The sequence below is a fragment of the Chenopodium album genome, chromosome 13 (genome assembly GCF_948465745.1).
Source record: "Chenopodium album chromosome 13, dcCheAlbu1.1, whole genome shotgun sequence".
Lineage (NCBI taxonomy): Eukaryota > Viridiplantae > Streptophyta > Magnoliopsida > Caryophyllales > Amaranthaceae > Chenopodium > Chenopodium album.
The window spans coordinates 6,486,686-6,502,013 of NC_137846.1; the positions used below are offsets into that span (position 1 = coordinate 6,486,686).

The 15,328-nt window shown below is 37.7% G+C and overlaps 1 protein-coding gene and 1 pseudogene across 1 annotated transcript; both read left to right on the forward strand.

The window, feature by feature from the left end:
* The first annotated feature begins 710 nt into the window (after nucleotides 1–710).
* On the forward strand, nucleotides 711–11,278 carry LOC145574417 (7-deoxyloganetic acid glucosyltransferase-like). The gene is made up of 2 exons (XM_081632200.1): nucleotides 711–1,334; nucleotides 10,155–11,278. Exons 1-2 carry the CDS (start codon nucleotides 833–835, stop codon nucleotides 11,102–11,104), a joined length of 1,452 nt encoding a protein of 483 aa, XP_081488326.1. The 5' UTR covers nucleotides 711–832; the 3' UTR covers nucleotides 11,105–11,278.
* Nucleotides 11,279–12,109: 831 nt separating this feature from the next.
* On the forward strand, nucleotides 12,110–14,504 carry LOC145576130 (7-deoxyloganetic acid glucosyltransferase-like; annotated as a pseudogene).
* Nucleotides 14,505–15,328: the final 824 nt, after the last annotated feature.

Genomic DNA, 15,328 nt, shown 5'->3' on the forward strand with positions numbered 1-15,328 from the left:
CCTTATTTCAGGTCAAAATTTCTATTTTCAGATTAAATTAGACTGAATTTTTATTTCTAAATCAGATCACCTAAATTTTGAGGAAACATAGAAATACAAGTTATAGTAAGTATATTCTTTTTTTTGCTTCCAATTAGATGTTTAATGAATAATGACAATAATTACAGAAAGTTGACGAGTTATTACTCAGAATTCAGAATTGAGGAATTGTGTGGAAGAAGTTGCTTAACAAATCTCCTTATCTTTCAATTAAAAACAAAAAAATACCCTGAGTAGTAGTTGCAATGTTCAACCAAAATTTTTTTGGCACTTGCTAGAAGAAAGAAACTCTCGGGAACACAACTTGATGGGAAGTGATACTTCTATGTCTAAACAAATACTTCCTCTAATTACGTTGACACTTTTCTTTAGTGACGTTTATCAATGCACAATTTCAACAATTGATGTCTCTAATTACCAATAAGTAAAAATTATGAAAATTTGATAATTTGAAAATATATATCGTGACAAATCTAACAAGATTGCACATGACTATATTTTTCATTATGTATAAACCACAAAACACGGTAAAAAAAAGTATATGAATACTGCTAAACTCAAAACGTGTCTACTAAAAAAAACGGAGGTAGTATGTATTATTGTTGTTTTTGGTATATATACACCCGTGGCTCACACAAGAATCACTGTTTTTAGATTAGATTAGAGATAACTTTAAGCCAGAGTAATGTGGCCACGTTTCCCTCTAGGGCAGCACATCATTTCAATAATCAGAAAACATAGCCATTTCATATTATCATAAGAATAACAGAATTCAGAAATTTGATAACAAGATATGGACCAACATTCACTGGCACCACATGTTCTAATCTTTCCATTTCCAGCACAAGGTCATGTAACTCCTATGCTAAATTTAGCTGAACTATTATGTCTAGCAAATATAAAGATAACCTTCCTAAATACAATCCATAACCAGCAATGCCTTACCAAGCACACTGACATCGAAGCTCGTTTTGCTCGCTATCCCGGGTTCAGGTTCAAGACAATATCCGATGGCCATCCCGATGACCATCCACGATTGGGTGCTCATTGGTTGAGAGAAATATTACAAGCATTACCATCAAGTGCTAAACCCCAACTGAGGGAGATATTGGTTAATGCGACAGGAATAGATAAAGTTACTTGTTTTTTATTGGATGGGTGGATGAGCTTTGCTAGAGATTTAGCAAAGGAAGCAAAGGTACCAGTTATTGCAGTTAGGTTTGGAAGTGCATGCTTCACTTGGTCTAATAAATGTACTTTAAAGCTCATTGAAGCAGGGGAAATACCCTTCAAAGGTAAGCACTACTTTTTGCAATTCAGATTGACAAAAATTAGATCTGAAAAAACATGTATATTTTAGATATTTGAAAATTTTAAAAATAAGCAATCCGGAACATAAAAAGCTAAATCGAATATCTTAAATTTTGGATCGGGTTTATCATTTATGCCCATCCATAATTATTTATGCCCATCCATAATTTGCAGAACCCCACATCTATGTGGGTGCATAAATGTAAAGTATTTATGTTTTCACAGAAAATTAGGAAAAGGGATAACTCTTGTTGGAAACTTATTGAAATGCATCAGAATCGTAAAATTACTTTCTCTCTCTACAAAGGGAGCTTCCCTCTCTAGAAATCTAGAGCCTTCCTAGCTTTCTTCATCCTTTTCCATCGTCTTCCAGTAACAATCACCATTTTCTTTTCCTTTTATCTAAGAAAACAAAAGGTATGTATTATTAAGTTCAATTACTTGCTCCTTTATTAGTTCAACCGTCTTCCTGTTCATGTTTCGATACGACCTAGGTTAATTCCAAAACCCCTGTTCCGATCAACAACCCCCAATTTTCGATTTTTTTCACCGATTACATCCCAAACCCAATTATGACCCCAATCCGTAATCACCAACTAGCATCTTCTCCACCTTTATCCCACCCATATTTAGTCTTTGGGAAATTTTTGGATTATAGACACTTTTCAGAGACTCGTATTCAGCTCTGGGTAACAAACCATTGGATCACGTTTGGGGAAATTGTAGTCCAGAAATTTGAAGGAGTCTTCCTGTTCCTTTGTGTTGATGTCCGTGACAGAGATGCTTTGCTTCAGCTGGGGTCAGCGGCTTACCAAGCTGCCCTCCTAATTTTCAAGCCTTGGATTCAGGGAGATTCAATAAAGGATGTCAATTTTAACGATGCTGCTATTTGGGTTCACCTTGATGAGGTACCTTTGGATTATTGTGAGAAACATGTCATTAAACCAATGATTAATCTTGTTGGCAAATTACTTTGTACTGATGTTTCCCCTCCTGGATCACTAAGGTGTTCAATTAGAGTAAAACTATTAATTTATGTCCTTAAGCCATTGTTGCCGGGCTTTTATCTAGACCGTGGAACCTCAGAGCCTAAATGGATTAACATTCGCTACGAGAATTTGTTTATTTTCTGTTCTGGGTGCAATAAGGTTGGACATAAGAAAGCTGCTTGTAGATTAAATTCCAGTGTCACTGGTCCTTGTCTGAATGGTGGTGATGAGCCCTGTGTATCACCTATGCCTCTTGGACATTGCCTCTCAAATAAGAACATAGGACTGAAGAGAGCTGAAAGATGTAGAACCAGTAGATTGAATCTCCATTCTGTTTTTAACAGATTGACCTTACCTCTGCATCCTGTTCATTGTCAACTGTCAACTGAGAGTATCCCTTAAAAAAAACGAATCTTTAAGACTGAATCTCTTCCCTTCACATCCTATAAAAAGAGGAGAACAACCTCGGAATTAATATCACCTTCCAATTACCTCAAACCAAACCAATTTCCAGTTCCACCCCACAAAAAAAAAACCAGCAACCATTAAAACCAGGCATCATGGTCGCCATCACTCACGTATGCTGTGGAAAAAAGGCAAAAGGCTTGTTGACAGACCACTATACTCATACCACCGAGATCACTTACCTTCCCCATATATATTTCCAACAAATAACCCCAGCTGCTCACCGATTAAGAAGACCAGAGGCAAGGTCAAAGTCTGTTCTGGTCTTAAGTTACGTAAAAGTGGTGAAAAAGTGTGGGAGTGGGTCAAGCAGCATGGTCCCAGGAAGCGAGCTGGAGGTCCGACCGAGCCTTTGGTTACACTTCTTACTGCTGAGCAGCAACAACAGTTTGAGGATTCTATCTGCCTTTCATATTTCTTACCATATAAGAAGCGTAAGAGGAGTTCAGACTCTCCTTCTACGGTTTCTTCTGAGGGATCGGTGACCTCCCGGACAGGGTCACCAAAATCTAGATGAAAATAGCAGTTTGGAATTGTAGGGGCTTGGGACAAGCGGACTCCCCTAAAATTCCGTATGTTTCTTCTCTAGTCCGCTCTCATAGTATAGATTTAATGTGTCTTATGGAAACTATGCTTCCTGTTAATATAGTTGTGCAAAAGTTAGCACCTTTGTCTTACTTGGGTTGTAATGGCATAGATGCCGTTGGTCTTAGTGGGGGTATGTTCATATGTTGGTTTGCCCCATTAGGCTTAGTTCCTGTTTATAGTTCTCAAAACGTTTTCCTCTGTAAATTGGTGTAAGGAGATGAGGTAAAACATGTACTGTTTGTGTACAGCTCGCCTCATATTACTAATCGTTTGGAGATTTGGCATTTGATTAGTAGTATTCTGGACACTCTTCCAAAAGTAGTCATTATTGGAGACTTTAATCAAGTGGAATACCTTTCGGATAAATTAGGAGGCAATTCCTTTATTCCAGGACGGGCAGATTTTATTGATTGGCGTATGGGTTTGGATTTGATAGATGTCCCATTCTCAGGTCCTCGTTATACCTGGACTAATAACAGAACTGATTCTGACCCCATTTTTGAGCGCCTAGATAGAGCCTATGGTACTTCTTCTTGGTTTATAGACTACCCGGACACCAAAGTTATTAATCAACCCATTTTATTCTCAGATCATGCTGCTATTATCTTATCAGATTCTGCTGATATAGATTATGTTAAGCGTCCCTACAGGGTTGAAAATTGGTGTTTATCTGCCTCGGCGATCAGAGATATTGTTGCTTCTATTTTCTCCTTGTTTTTTCCAGGGTCCCTTATGTTCGTCTTGAGTCGTAAGCTTTCTGTTACTCGGGAGCGTTTGCTTGCATGGTGTATTTCTCACAAAAAAGCCTGGGGTATTAATTGGAAACAATTTGTTTTGGAGGTCCAACAAGCTTCGCAGTCTCTCTCTTCCCCAGTGCATCGGTGTCTTTTTGTTACTACTAAGAATGAAAAGGTAGCGGAAGCTCAAGCTGCTTTCTTATTTTGGCAACAAAGAGCCAAGGTAAAGTGGGATGCTCTAGGAGATTCACACTCTCGCCTTTTGTTTTCCTCCGTACAATCTAGAAAGAGGAAGAATAAAATTTACGGCCTAAAGGATTCTTCTGGAATTTGGCATCGAGATTATGATCATATTGCTTCTATGTCTCTAGACTTCTATAAGGATCTCTATTCTGTCAAAGTTGATGCCATTTCAAAGGACTCAGATTGGTGGGATAATTTACAGTTGCCTTCCCTCTCTCCGGACCAACAGGCTTCTCTTATGATTCCTTTTTCAGTTGATGAGATTCGGGATGCAATTTTCAGTATTGATGATAACAAATCCCCTGGTCCGGACGGTTTCCCTTCAGCCTTCTTTAAGTCACACTGGGATTTTGTTGGTTCTTCGGTGGTATCAGCGGTTCAACACTTTTTTGCTCATGGTTATATGCTAAAGGATTGGAATCGCACTTTCCTAGCCTTGTTACAGAAGGTAGAGGACCCCGAGTTCATCTCCCAGTTTCATCCGATAGGCCTCTGCAATGTGGTTTACAAGTGTGTTGCAAAGTGTCTTACAGGGCGCCTTCGCTTGGTTATTCCTAGTTTGGTGGCTGATTTTCAGAATGCTTTTGTCCCTGGTCGCCTTCTTTCGGATAATGCTTTAATCGCTCATGAAGTCCTCTCCTACATGAACAGGTGAAAAGCTAAAAAAAGATTTTTTGCGGCCATCAAGTTAGATATGAACAAAGCATCTGATAGGGTGAGTTGGGATTTCCTTTTCAGGCTACTTCGAGCCTACGGGTTTCCTCCATATTGGATTCATATCATCCGCCAGTGTGTTTCTACGGTTTCTTATCAGATTTTGGTGAATGGGAATCCATCGTCGGCCTTCCAGCCTTCTTGTGGTCTTCGACAGGGTGACCCGCTTTCTTCCTATCTTTTCGTCCTTTGTATGGAGATTCTTTTTGCGATGCTTCGAAGAGCTGAAAGAGAATCTCTTATTACAGGAATTTGCATTTCCCGGGGTGCTCCAGCGATTTCTCACTTATTTTTTGTTGATGACTCCTTATTGTTCTTGCAAGTTTCGCCCAAGGTTTGTGACAACCTTACTGCTCTTCTTTCAGAATTTTGCAGCTTGTCGGGTCAGGTTATTAATATTCAGAAATCCTTTGTAAAGTTCAGCCCGAATACCCCGACAGATTATCGAGATTATCTTTCACTAGACGAAAATATGAATTGGCCACCGGTTCAAAACCCCCCTATGCCACCGGTTTTGAACCGGTGGCCAGGTGGGGGGTGGCAATAATATTATTAAAAAGCCACCGGTTCAAAACCGGTGGCAAAAACAATTATTGCCACCGGTTAACCGGTGGCAATAATTGCTTCCCGCAATTTTTTTTAATGGTATTAAAAAGTATTGCCACTGGTTAACCGGTGGCAATAATGTTCATAAAAAACAAAAAAAAAATATTTTTTTTTTCATTTATTTCACTTCAATTGTAGCAGAAATTATACATATATGTAAATTATATGTAAAAACACATATATATTCATAGTATCTAATAATTGTACACTTTTTAAGAGTGATAAAACCAAATTAATAACTACAACTAAATTACTCATACAACAATTCCAATTTAAAACAACTAAATTAATCAAATTACACAAAACTAAAATTCCAACATTAAAAACCAAAAAAACAAATTTACAATAAAAACCAAAAAAAATTACAACATTAAAATTAAAAAACAACCATATAACACCTAAATCAATAATCCTGCATCTTTTTTCTTCGATTTAACATCTACATCCAAATCAATACACCTGCATCAAAAAAAAATTCGATTAAATAAAAAAAATAAGCTGCGAAAAAAAGATAAAAACAACTGTATAAGCTGAGAACAAAAAAAAAACCCATAAATCGATTTAAATAGGTTAAATAAACCCAGAAAAAACACACAAAATATAAACAAAACCCAGAAATTAAACAAAAACCCAGAAAATTAACCCAGAAAACTAAAACCCAGAAAAAAAAAAGAAAAAAAAACCAGAAAAAAATTAAACAAAAATCCTAGGAATTAGTGAAAACCCGAGAGTTAAATCGAACTAAAAAAAATCAAAATGATTTTCAAAACGAGAACTAAAAACAAAATGAGAATTAAATCGAACTCAAAAAAAAAAAAAAACTGATTTTCACGAATTAAAAAAAAAAAAAATGAAAAAACCAAGAATTAAATCGAATAGGACCCAAAAGGAGATCCACTTAGAATCGATTAAAATCAATTAAAAATCGATTTAAATCGACGAAAACACTAAAAAAAATAATCCAAAATCGACTAATTAACCCAAAAAATCAATAACTAGTAATGAAACAAATACCCAAAACACAAACCCAGAATTAATTGATTAAAATCGAGTAAAAACCCAGAATTAATTGATTAAACAAAAACCCAGAATCAAAAAACAAAAACCCAGAATTTAAAATCAAAAACCAAGAATTAATTGATTAATCACAAACCTCGTGCATGTCTTCGTTGTGGTCTTGATGATGGTGCACGAAATCAAAGAGGAGATCGAAGGAGAAGAGGAGATCGAAGGAGAAGAGGGAGAAGGAGACGAAGGAGATGAGAAGAGAAGGAGATGAGAAGGAGGAGATCGAAAGAGAAGGAAAGAGAAGGAGGAGATTAGATGAGAAAGAGAAGGAAGATCGGCTGAGAGTGAAAGAGAAAGAGAAATGAAAGAGAAAGAGAAAGAAGAGAGGGGGAGCAGGAGAGAGAAAGAGGAGAGGGACGGCTGGGAGAGTGAATTGAGGTAGGGTTTGGGGTATTTAAGGGAGCGTTTTTGTTTTTTGTTTTTTTTTTTTAAATTGCTAATTGCCACGGGTTCAAACCGGTGGCATAAATGGTAAAGGCCACCGATTCGGTTTGAACCGGTGGCAATGTGAATTAGCCTAACCCGCCCATTTTTTAAGCCACCGGTTTTCAAAAACCGGTGGCCATAGAGCGGTGTTTTTTTGTATTTTTCTACTAGTGTTTCCCGAAGTTTGAGGCTTCAGTGTAAACCTTCTCTTGGTACATACTTGGGTTTACCGGTTGAATTAAGTCGTAGCAAAGTCTTTGATTTTGGCTTTTTAGTTGACAAGGTGGTTCAGCGTCTTTCTTCCTTTGCCTCGGTAGGTCTTTCCTCGGCGGCAAAACTGGTTATTATAAACTCTGTTTTGGTTGCATCTTTTAATCATATTCTCTCTGTGTTTAAGATCCCTTCTTCAGTTTGTTCAAAGATAGATAGTCTTTTAGCCCAGTTTTGGTGGAAATCAGACTCCCAATCTCGGGGTTTAGCTTTGCGCTCGAAGACTCTCCTACATATGCCTAAGGGTATGGGGGGTCTAGGCATTCGTAAGCTCAGTAGCTTCAATTCGGTCCTTTTAGCTCGCCAGTGTTGGCGTATCCATCATCACCCTCAGCTTTTGGTTTCTAGATTACTTACAGCCAAATACCCCTCCCTTCGGCTTTTTCAGACGACGAGTATTCCACGCTCGTCGTGGGGTTGTCGTGGTTTACTGTCAGGCTTGGCAGTTTTATCTGGTGGTATTGCTTGGAAGGTGGGTTGTGGAACTCAAGTTTGAATTCTCGAGGACACTTGGGTTCCTGGAGAACCTCTGACTATTCGTCCAGGTTCGGGTGAGACGGACTTTCCGTCTCATGTTTCTTCTATCATTAATCCGCGTTCTTACGTGTGGGATTCGACATCTATTCACAGGCTATTCGAGTCTTCTTCGGCTCTTCGCATTCTTGCTCAGGAGCGCCCTAGCAAGCTGATGGATGACTTCGTATATTGGAAATTCTCAAGAGATGGAAACTTTAATACAAAGTCCGCATATGCTATGTTGCTTCATCAGTCTATTGGTTCAGCTATAGCAACTACTTTCCCAGCCTCTTGGTGGAAGATTTTTTGGGGTTTACCCCTACTCCCGAAATTGCAGTGTTTTATTTGGAAGGTTCTCAATAATGCCCTGCCTCTTTTTGAAGTTTTACAGACCAGAGGAATCTTGGTGAATTCGACATGTGTTTTTTGTCATGGGGCTTCAGAGACGTTGGCTCATTTGTTTCGTGACTGTCCGGTTATTACTAATATTTGGGCTTCTACATCTCATGGATCCATTTTTTCAGTTCAACATAACAAGCCTTTTCTAGAAGCCTTTGTTGACTTGATTTTGGACTTACGTCAGGCTCGAAACTGGGACGGTTTGGTTTCTCTAGTGTCTTTCTTCTGGGCTGTTTGGCTGGCTCGTAACCATAAAGTCTTTCGGCAGGCTGTCTTATCTCCGGCTCTAGTCATACATCTAATGCACGAGTGGATTTCGAGGAGCTCTTCAGCTCAAGAGTTTCGAACTCTTGTTCGCTCTTCTATTAGGCACCCCTTCTCTAGTACAAGAGAGAGACTGGTTATATCTTCGTGGTTCCTTTCCTTCTCTTTATGATGCCTGCCTTGTGTTTGATGGTGCGTGTAAGGTTCATGATTATACGGCTGGCGCAGGTTGGATTTTTCGACGACCAGATTCAGAGCAGGTTATGGGCGGGGGGGTCTAGAGCCTTCCTTTCTAGTCCAGCTCTCCATTCTGAGTTACAAGCATGCCTCTGGGCTCTTCGGGCAGCGAATCGACGTGGTTTTCGTCGTCTGTTGATTTACACTGATTGTTCGTCCTTATTTTCTTTCCTTCGAGAGGGAACGGATCGAGACATTTCTAGCTTATGGCTGCTCCAAGATATTCGGACTATTATTCGGGAATTTTCTGCATGCAAACTTCGGAAGGTTCCGCGACAATGGGTTGCTCCGGCTCACTGGTTAGCGATGAAAGCTCGTCGTCGTGATTTCCTTTTTTGGTCCTTTTAGTTTGTAGTTTGTTTTGTTTTTCTGTCTTTTCGTTGTTAGCTCTTCTTGTCAAAAAAAAAAAAAAAAAAAAAACTTATTGAAATGCTGAAACTAAATCTAATAAATGAAATTTGTCATTGGAAAAAGCAAATTAAAGGCCATATAAAATCGAACACCTAAAATCTCAGTTAACGCACAAAAGATTCTTTAGATCTGATAAGAAAGTATGGTATTTACATGTGAAATTGTGAATTGTTACAGAATTCTCAGCATTATTGTTTTTGCAATAATCAATCTATTCAAGTTCCTCAGATGAACCCTCATTAGTCTCAATATTAGGCTAGGCTATGTAACATCCTGATTTTGATCCTCACACCTTCACCTCATGTACTCATAATTCCACTGCCAATAATAGGCCATGTAAACTCAATGCTACACTACACCTAGCTGAACTTCTTTGTCTTGCAGACTTTAAGATAACACTATTAAGCACAACCCACATACATCAACGTCTATGTCGATACACATACATCAAACTATCAAAGCCCATTTTTCCTGTACCAAGGACTCGGGTTCAGGACAATGCTTGACAGATTGCCCAATGAACACCCTTAGCTTAATTGGAGAGAGCAATATCAGGGACTGGTTGAAGAATTTGGTATCATTTGAGAGAGGTTTTGGTTGCATCAGCTGAAACAGCTAAATCTCATTGAAGCAGGGCAAATACCCTTCAGTGGCACACACTGCACACTAGGATGTCTACATACTAGCATCTCTATACATGATTTTTCAGGGCAAATGTTGCACCCAAGTAAACATATATAATTATAATATATTCTAGGAATATCAGTCAAAAAACTACATTTCAAAAAGCTTATCCTTATATTAATTATTTTGGTGACATTATGACTATTATCAGGTAATTTTCTGACAATCTTTATTATCATTTTATCAGATGATAAAATGGATCAACTAGTAAAGAATGAACCTGGGATTGACAGCTTCTTTCGCTATCGTGACCTTCCCAGCTACTGCCGAAACCTAGACACAACTTCTTGTCGAAATGTCCAAGATATGTCTACCGGTGAGGTACAGGCAATTGGGGAAGCACACTCCGTCGTAATTAACACATTTGAGGAATTGGAAAGCCCGTTTCTTTCTCTCATCCGTTCACATTGCTCAAGGGTCTACACCATAGGACCACTTCATGCTCACCTAAATTACAGACTCAGTCAAAATGAAACAACATTGTCCAGGAACTCCTCTAGTACCCTGTGGGAAGTTGGTCGAAGTTGCATATCGTGGTTAGACCAAAAGCCAGACAAATCTGTTGTCTATGAAAGTTTTGGTAGCTCAACCATGCTCACAAAGGATCAACTGATAGAACTTCGGGTTGGGCTAGTCCAGAGTAAGAAGTACTTCCTTTGGGTTGTAAGTCCCAATCTCATAACAAAATGTGACCAAGATAGTCTAATCCAAGATGATATCTTGAAGGGGATCAACGAAAGAGGATACATTGTAGGTTGGGCACCACAGGAGGAAGTTTTGGCTCATCGAGCCATTGGTGGATTCATGACACATAGTGGATGGAACTCGACACTAGAGAGCATTGTTGCTGGTGTACCAATGCTCTGTTGGCCTTACTTTGGTGATCAACAAGTGAACAGCAGATTTGTAAGTGAAGTCTTGAGGATTGGCCTAGATATGAAGGATACATGTGATCGAACAATAGTAAAGAACATGATCAATGATCTTATGGAAAGGAAGAAGGACGAGCTACAAGGGTCAATGAGTAAAACATCGAACTTAGCAAAGAAGAGTATCAGTGAAGGCGGATCATCTTATTCAAATCTTAACCATCTAATCGAGGAAATAAAAGGGATGATCAAGAAAGAGGAACACTAATTATATTTCATTCTTCTAATGAAGGTAGAGAGGTTACTAACTGTAAATCGTTATAGTTTGGTTTACTAATTCGTTCGTTTGATCAAATCGTTTGGTTTAGATCCATTCAACTATAACTTAACACTCAGTTTTTGAGGAATCCGTTTAACCAAAAAAAATCATAAAGCATAATGTAACTTGATGAAAGTTATTATTAGCCTTTGATGAAATTGAAGTTTAGGAATTTCAAAAAAATATAGTCCATAAATTATGCAGACCATGACCCAAACTTTACTACTTTTTTTTTTGGTGTTTAGAGAGCTACAAGGGCGATGGTGAGAATCGATCCCATGATCTCTTGGAATCGGAAAGGATTCTCTAACCACTTGAGCTATCCCTCACTCTCTACTACTCTTGAGTATAAGTTGGTTAACTGTGATTAGAAAAGTGATTTGAAATTATGAGGTCCTTAAAAGTAAAATATATGAAACGTTACATTCTTGTCTTATACTTAACTCATTTTTAGTGTAATAGAACCTTATCTTACATTATTATTAGCCTTATAGAAAGTATTTAACTAATTCGAAATTTATACTAATACATTTAAAAGCATTTCTAAACAAGTTTAAGTGCTACATAACACTCTCCTTTTACGTTTTTTTTACCCTATGTCACTCGCATATAATTAGAAGAATACTTGTAGAACATAATTTGAACAATATTTGATATTGTGCAATTTCTAATGTTATCCTTTTAAATTAAGATATTAATATTAATAAGTGAGAATAAAATCAAGGACGGTTTTCCACCAAGTGGGAAAGTGGGAGACCCTACGAGGGCACTGGAAAGCTACACCAAAAGTAACAACAAAATTGCATGATTCAGAATTTAAGATGCCACGTTTCTCTCGAGGAAACAATACTCTTCCAGTTCTATCCAACATATACAACTATATATTATACACCCAACTTGGCGGCAAATATACCAATCTAAATTCCAGGACCAAAAATATTGTAAGTAGTACCAAAAATGGAGCACAAATTTAACCCCAATGCTACACCTCATGTTTTAATCTTTCCACTCCCATTGCAAGGCCATTTAACCCCAATGCTAAACTTGGCAGAAATTTTATGCCTAGCAAATCTCAAGGTAACCTTCCTAAACACAACCTACAACCAAAAACGACTTACCAAGTACACTGACATCAAAGCTCGTTTTGGCCGTTATCCTGGGTTTACCTTTAAGACGGTTCCTGATGGGCTTCCCGATGACCACCCACGTTCTGGTGATAAAACCTGGTTTAGAGAAATGCATCCCGCGTTAGCATCAAGTGTTAAGCCCCTTTTGAAGGACATCTTTGTAGGAAAAGATGAAGTTACATGTTTAATATTAGATGGATGGATGAGCTATGCTAATGATGTAGCTAATGAGGTTAAGTTACCGGTGATTACATTTATTACTACTGGTGCAAACTTCATTTGGACTTTCCATGTTTACCAAAGATGATTGCTGCAGGGGAATTACCCTTCAAAGGTAAAAATAACCTCTACATGCTCTTTTATAAAGCAGTTTAGAGTCGTAAAATGTTGCAATTACATAAGAGAAACCAAAAATATATTTAGTATTGAACTAAACTGATATACATTTAACAAACAATTGATAAAACATTGATTAAAAAATATTATACAGTCGACATAATTATAATATGTTTGAATGTTTGTCAAGGAGATATATAGAATTAGTTTGTTTCCAAAAAAGAGTTAAGACTACTATCTCCGTTAACTAGAATTAAAATTATTTCATAAACATTACAAAGAAATATACTAACTAAAAATCTGTTAATATGTGAATTCAACAAAGTAAAAACAGTTTCCCTAATAATCAACTCCCCAAAAATGAAACTCTTAGGAATCATAACACTGGAAGTGATACTATGTCCAACCAAGCACCATGAGATATGATAATCATACTAAAGTAACGCAGCCAAATGAAACTATAACATTAAAATATATTCAATGGTAACTGATCACAGATGTCTGGCATAGAACATATTCTAAACAAAATTTTAGAAAGCATAATCCTCATTAAATTTTTTAGTAACTTTCTAATGGCTTTTAATTCTCTTGCTATGAATTACAATGAACTATAATAGATGAAGATATGGATCAGCTAGTAAAGAATGCACCTGGGATGGATAGCTTCCTCCGGTACCGTGACCTTCCTTGCTTCTTCCGAGACAAAGACATATCTGTTTTCCAAAAGCTTCAAGACCGATTCAACGGCGAGATGCAAAAAATCAAGCAAGCTCACACCTTTATTCTCAACACATTTGAGGATCTGGAGGGCCCGATACTCTCTCTCATTCGTGAGCACTGGAGAGGTGTTTACACCATAGGTCCACTTCATGCTCACTTAAAATACAGGCTCAACCCAAACGATACAACACTGTCCAACACCTCCTCTAGCGACTTGTGGGAAGTTGATCGAAGTTGCATTTCATGGTTGGACCAAAAGCCTGACAGTTGTCTATGCAAGTTTTGGTACCATTACTACCTTCACAAAGGACCAGCTGATGGAATTTTGGGCAGGACTAGTGCAGAGTAACAAGTACTTCCTGTGGGTCGTAAAGTCCGATATCATTACAGGAAGTGGCTCAGATAGTCCAGCTCACGATGACCTTGTGCAAGGAACCAAGGAGAGAGGATACATAGTGAGCTGGGCACCACAGGAAGAAGTATTGGCTCACCGTGCTGTTGGTGGGTTCTTCACCCATAGTGGAAGGGGATCGGTTTTGGAAAGCATAGTGGCTGGGGTGCCAATGCTTTGTTGGCCTTACTTTGCTGATCATCTGGTGGACAGCAGATTCATCAGTGAAGTCTGGAAAATTGGCCTTGATATGAAGGATACATGTGATAGAAAAATAGTGGAGAACATGATCAACGATCTTATGGAGAGAAAGAAGGACGAGCTGGGAACATCAGTGTCTAAACTCTCACATTTAGCAAAGAAGAGCATAAGTGAAGGGGGGTCTTCATATTCAAATCTTGACCAGTTAATCGAGGAAATAAAAGGGATGACCAAGAAAGGGGAGCATTAGATATCAATGAAGAACAGGTGAATGAACTAGAAATTGTAATGATGTGGATTTGAGTATCTTTGGCCAAGTTTCAAATTAAACAATATTTCAAGCTATCTATATGTTGCTATCTCTAGCTAGTTATATTGGATATACGGATATGTTGATGTGAAGGAATAGGGTGGTAAATGATGTTTTGTGTACTAGACTGTTGTTAGGCCTGTTCTTAATTTCGTGAATTAATTTGGTAAGAGTTCTACACGGTTTTGCTAATCCTTAAGGATTAGATTTTACGTTGTAGAAAGAATATGTAGTTTGTTATTGTTGGAACCCATGATCTGTTATGATTCATGTTGCATATATAAAGGGTTTTAAGATGTTATTTTATAAGTGCATGGTTGAGATTAACAAAAAATAAAAAATTTGTGACATGATTGAAGACTTGAAGTAGATTAACATAATGGGAGAGATGCTTATTCTCCTAATGAAGCATTTGCAGTTAGGTTTATAATTTGGTTTATTTCACCAAACAGCACCTTCTACACCTCCCTCAACTCACGCACAGAAGCAACAACACAATGCATTTCGAAGGGGTGCGTGAGATGGGAAGGCCTCCATTAAAGAGCAGCAGTGAACAAAGAACAGGGGCTGCAGGTTTTATTTTGTTTGTATCCTTCATTATATTAAAATACTATTACAATGAACACTACCATTCCCTTTACAATTTACTTTATCTTAGATCCACCACAAATTTTAGGGTATACACCCCTAAATTCAACTTAATTCAATACCCACAACTTCAAAAATACTCCACAGCCAAACAAAATCAAATAAATTTCACAGAATTCACCAGGATCGTGCGGCATAATTCCTTGAACAATCCATTAAACCACCAAATTTGAACATTAAAATTGAACAAAAATAAACAGATGTTCAGAATAGTTCCTTTTCCTCTTTCTCCACATGTATGACAGAGTGAAAACTCTAGACAAGTAAAATTTAAAAACTTTCTCACTTGTTTGACTGTCTAAAGTTGAAAAACTTAAGTAATTAACACAATTTTTTATTGTTTCGCTAGTCTAAAGAGAAAAATTAGAGAAACTAAAGTGATTTACACAAAATTCCAATGCTTGGCTTTAAAATATAATAAAGAGAAAGATATAACTAAA

Coding starts and splice junctions, on each gene's coding strand:
- LOC145574417 (XM_081632200.1), top strand. CDS start 833: ATGGACCAACATTCACTGGCACCACATGTTCTAATCTTTCCATTTCCA. Junction 1,335..10,154: donor AGGGGAAATACCCTTCAAAG/GTAAGCACTACT, acceptor TCATTTTATCAG/ATGATAAAATGGATCAACTA.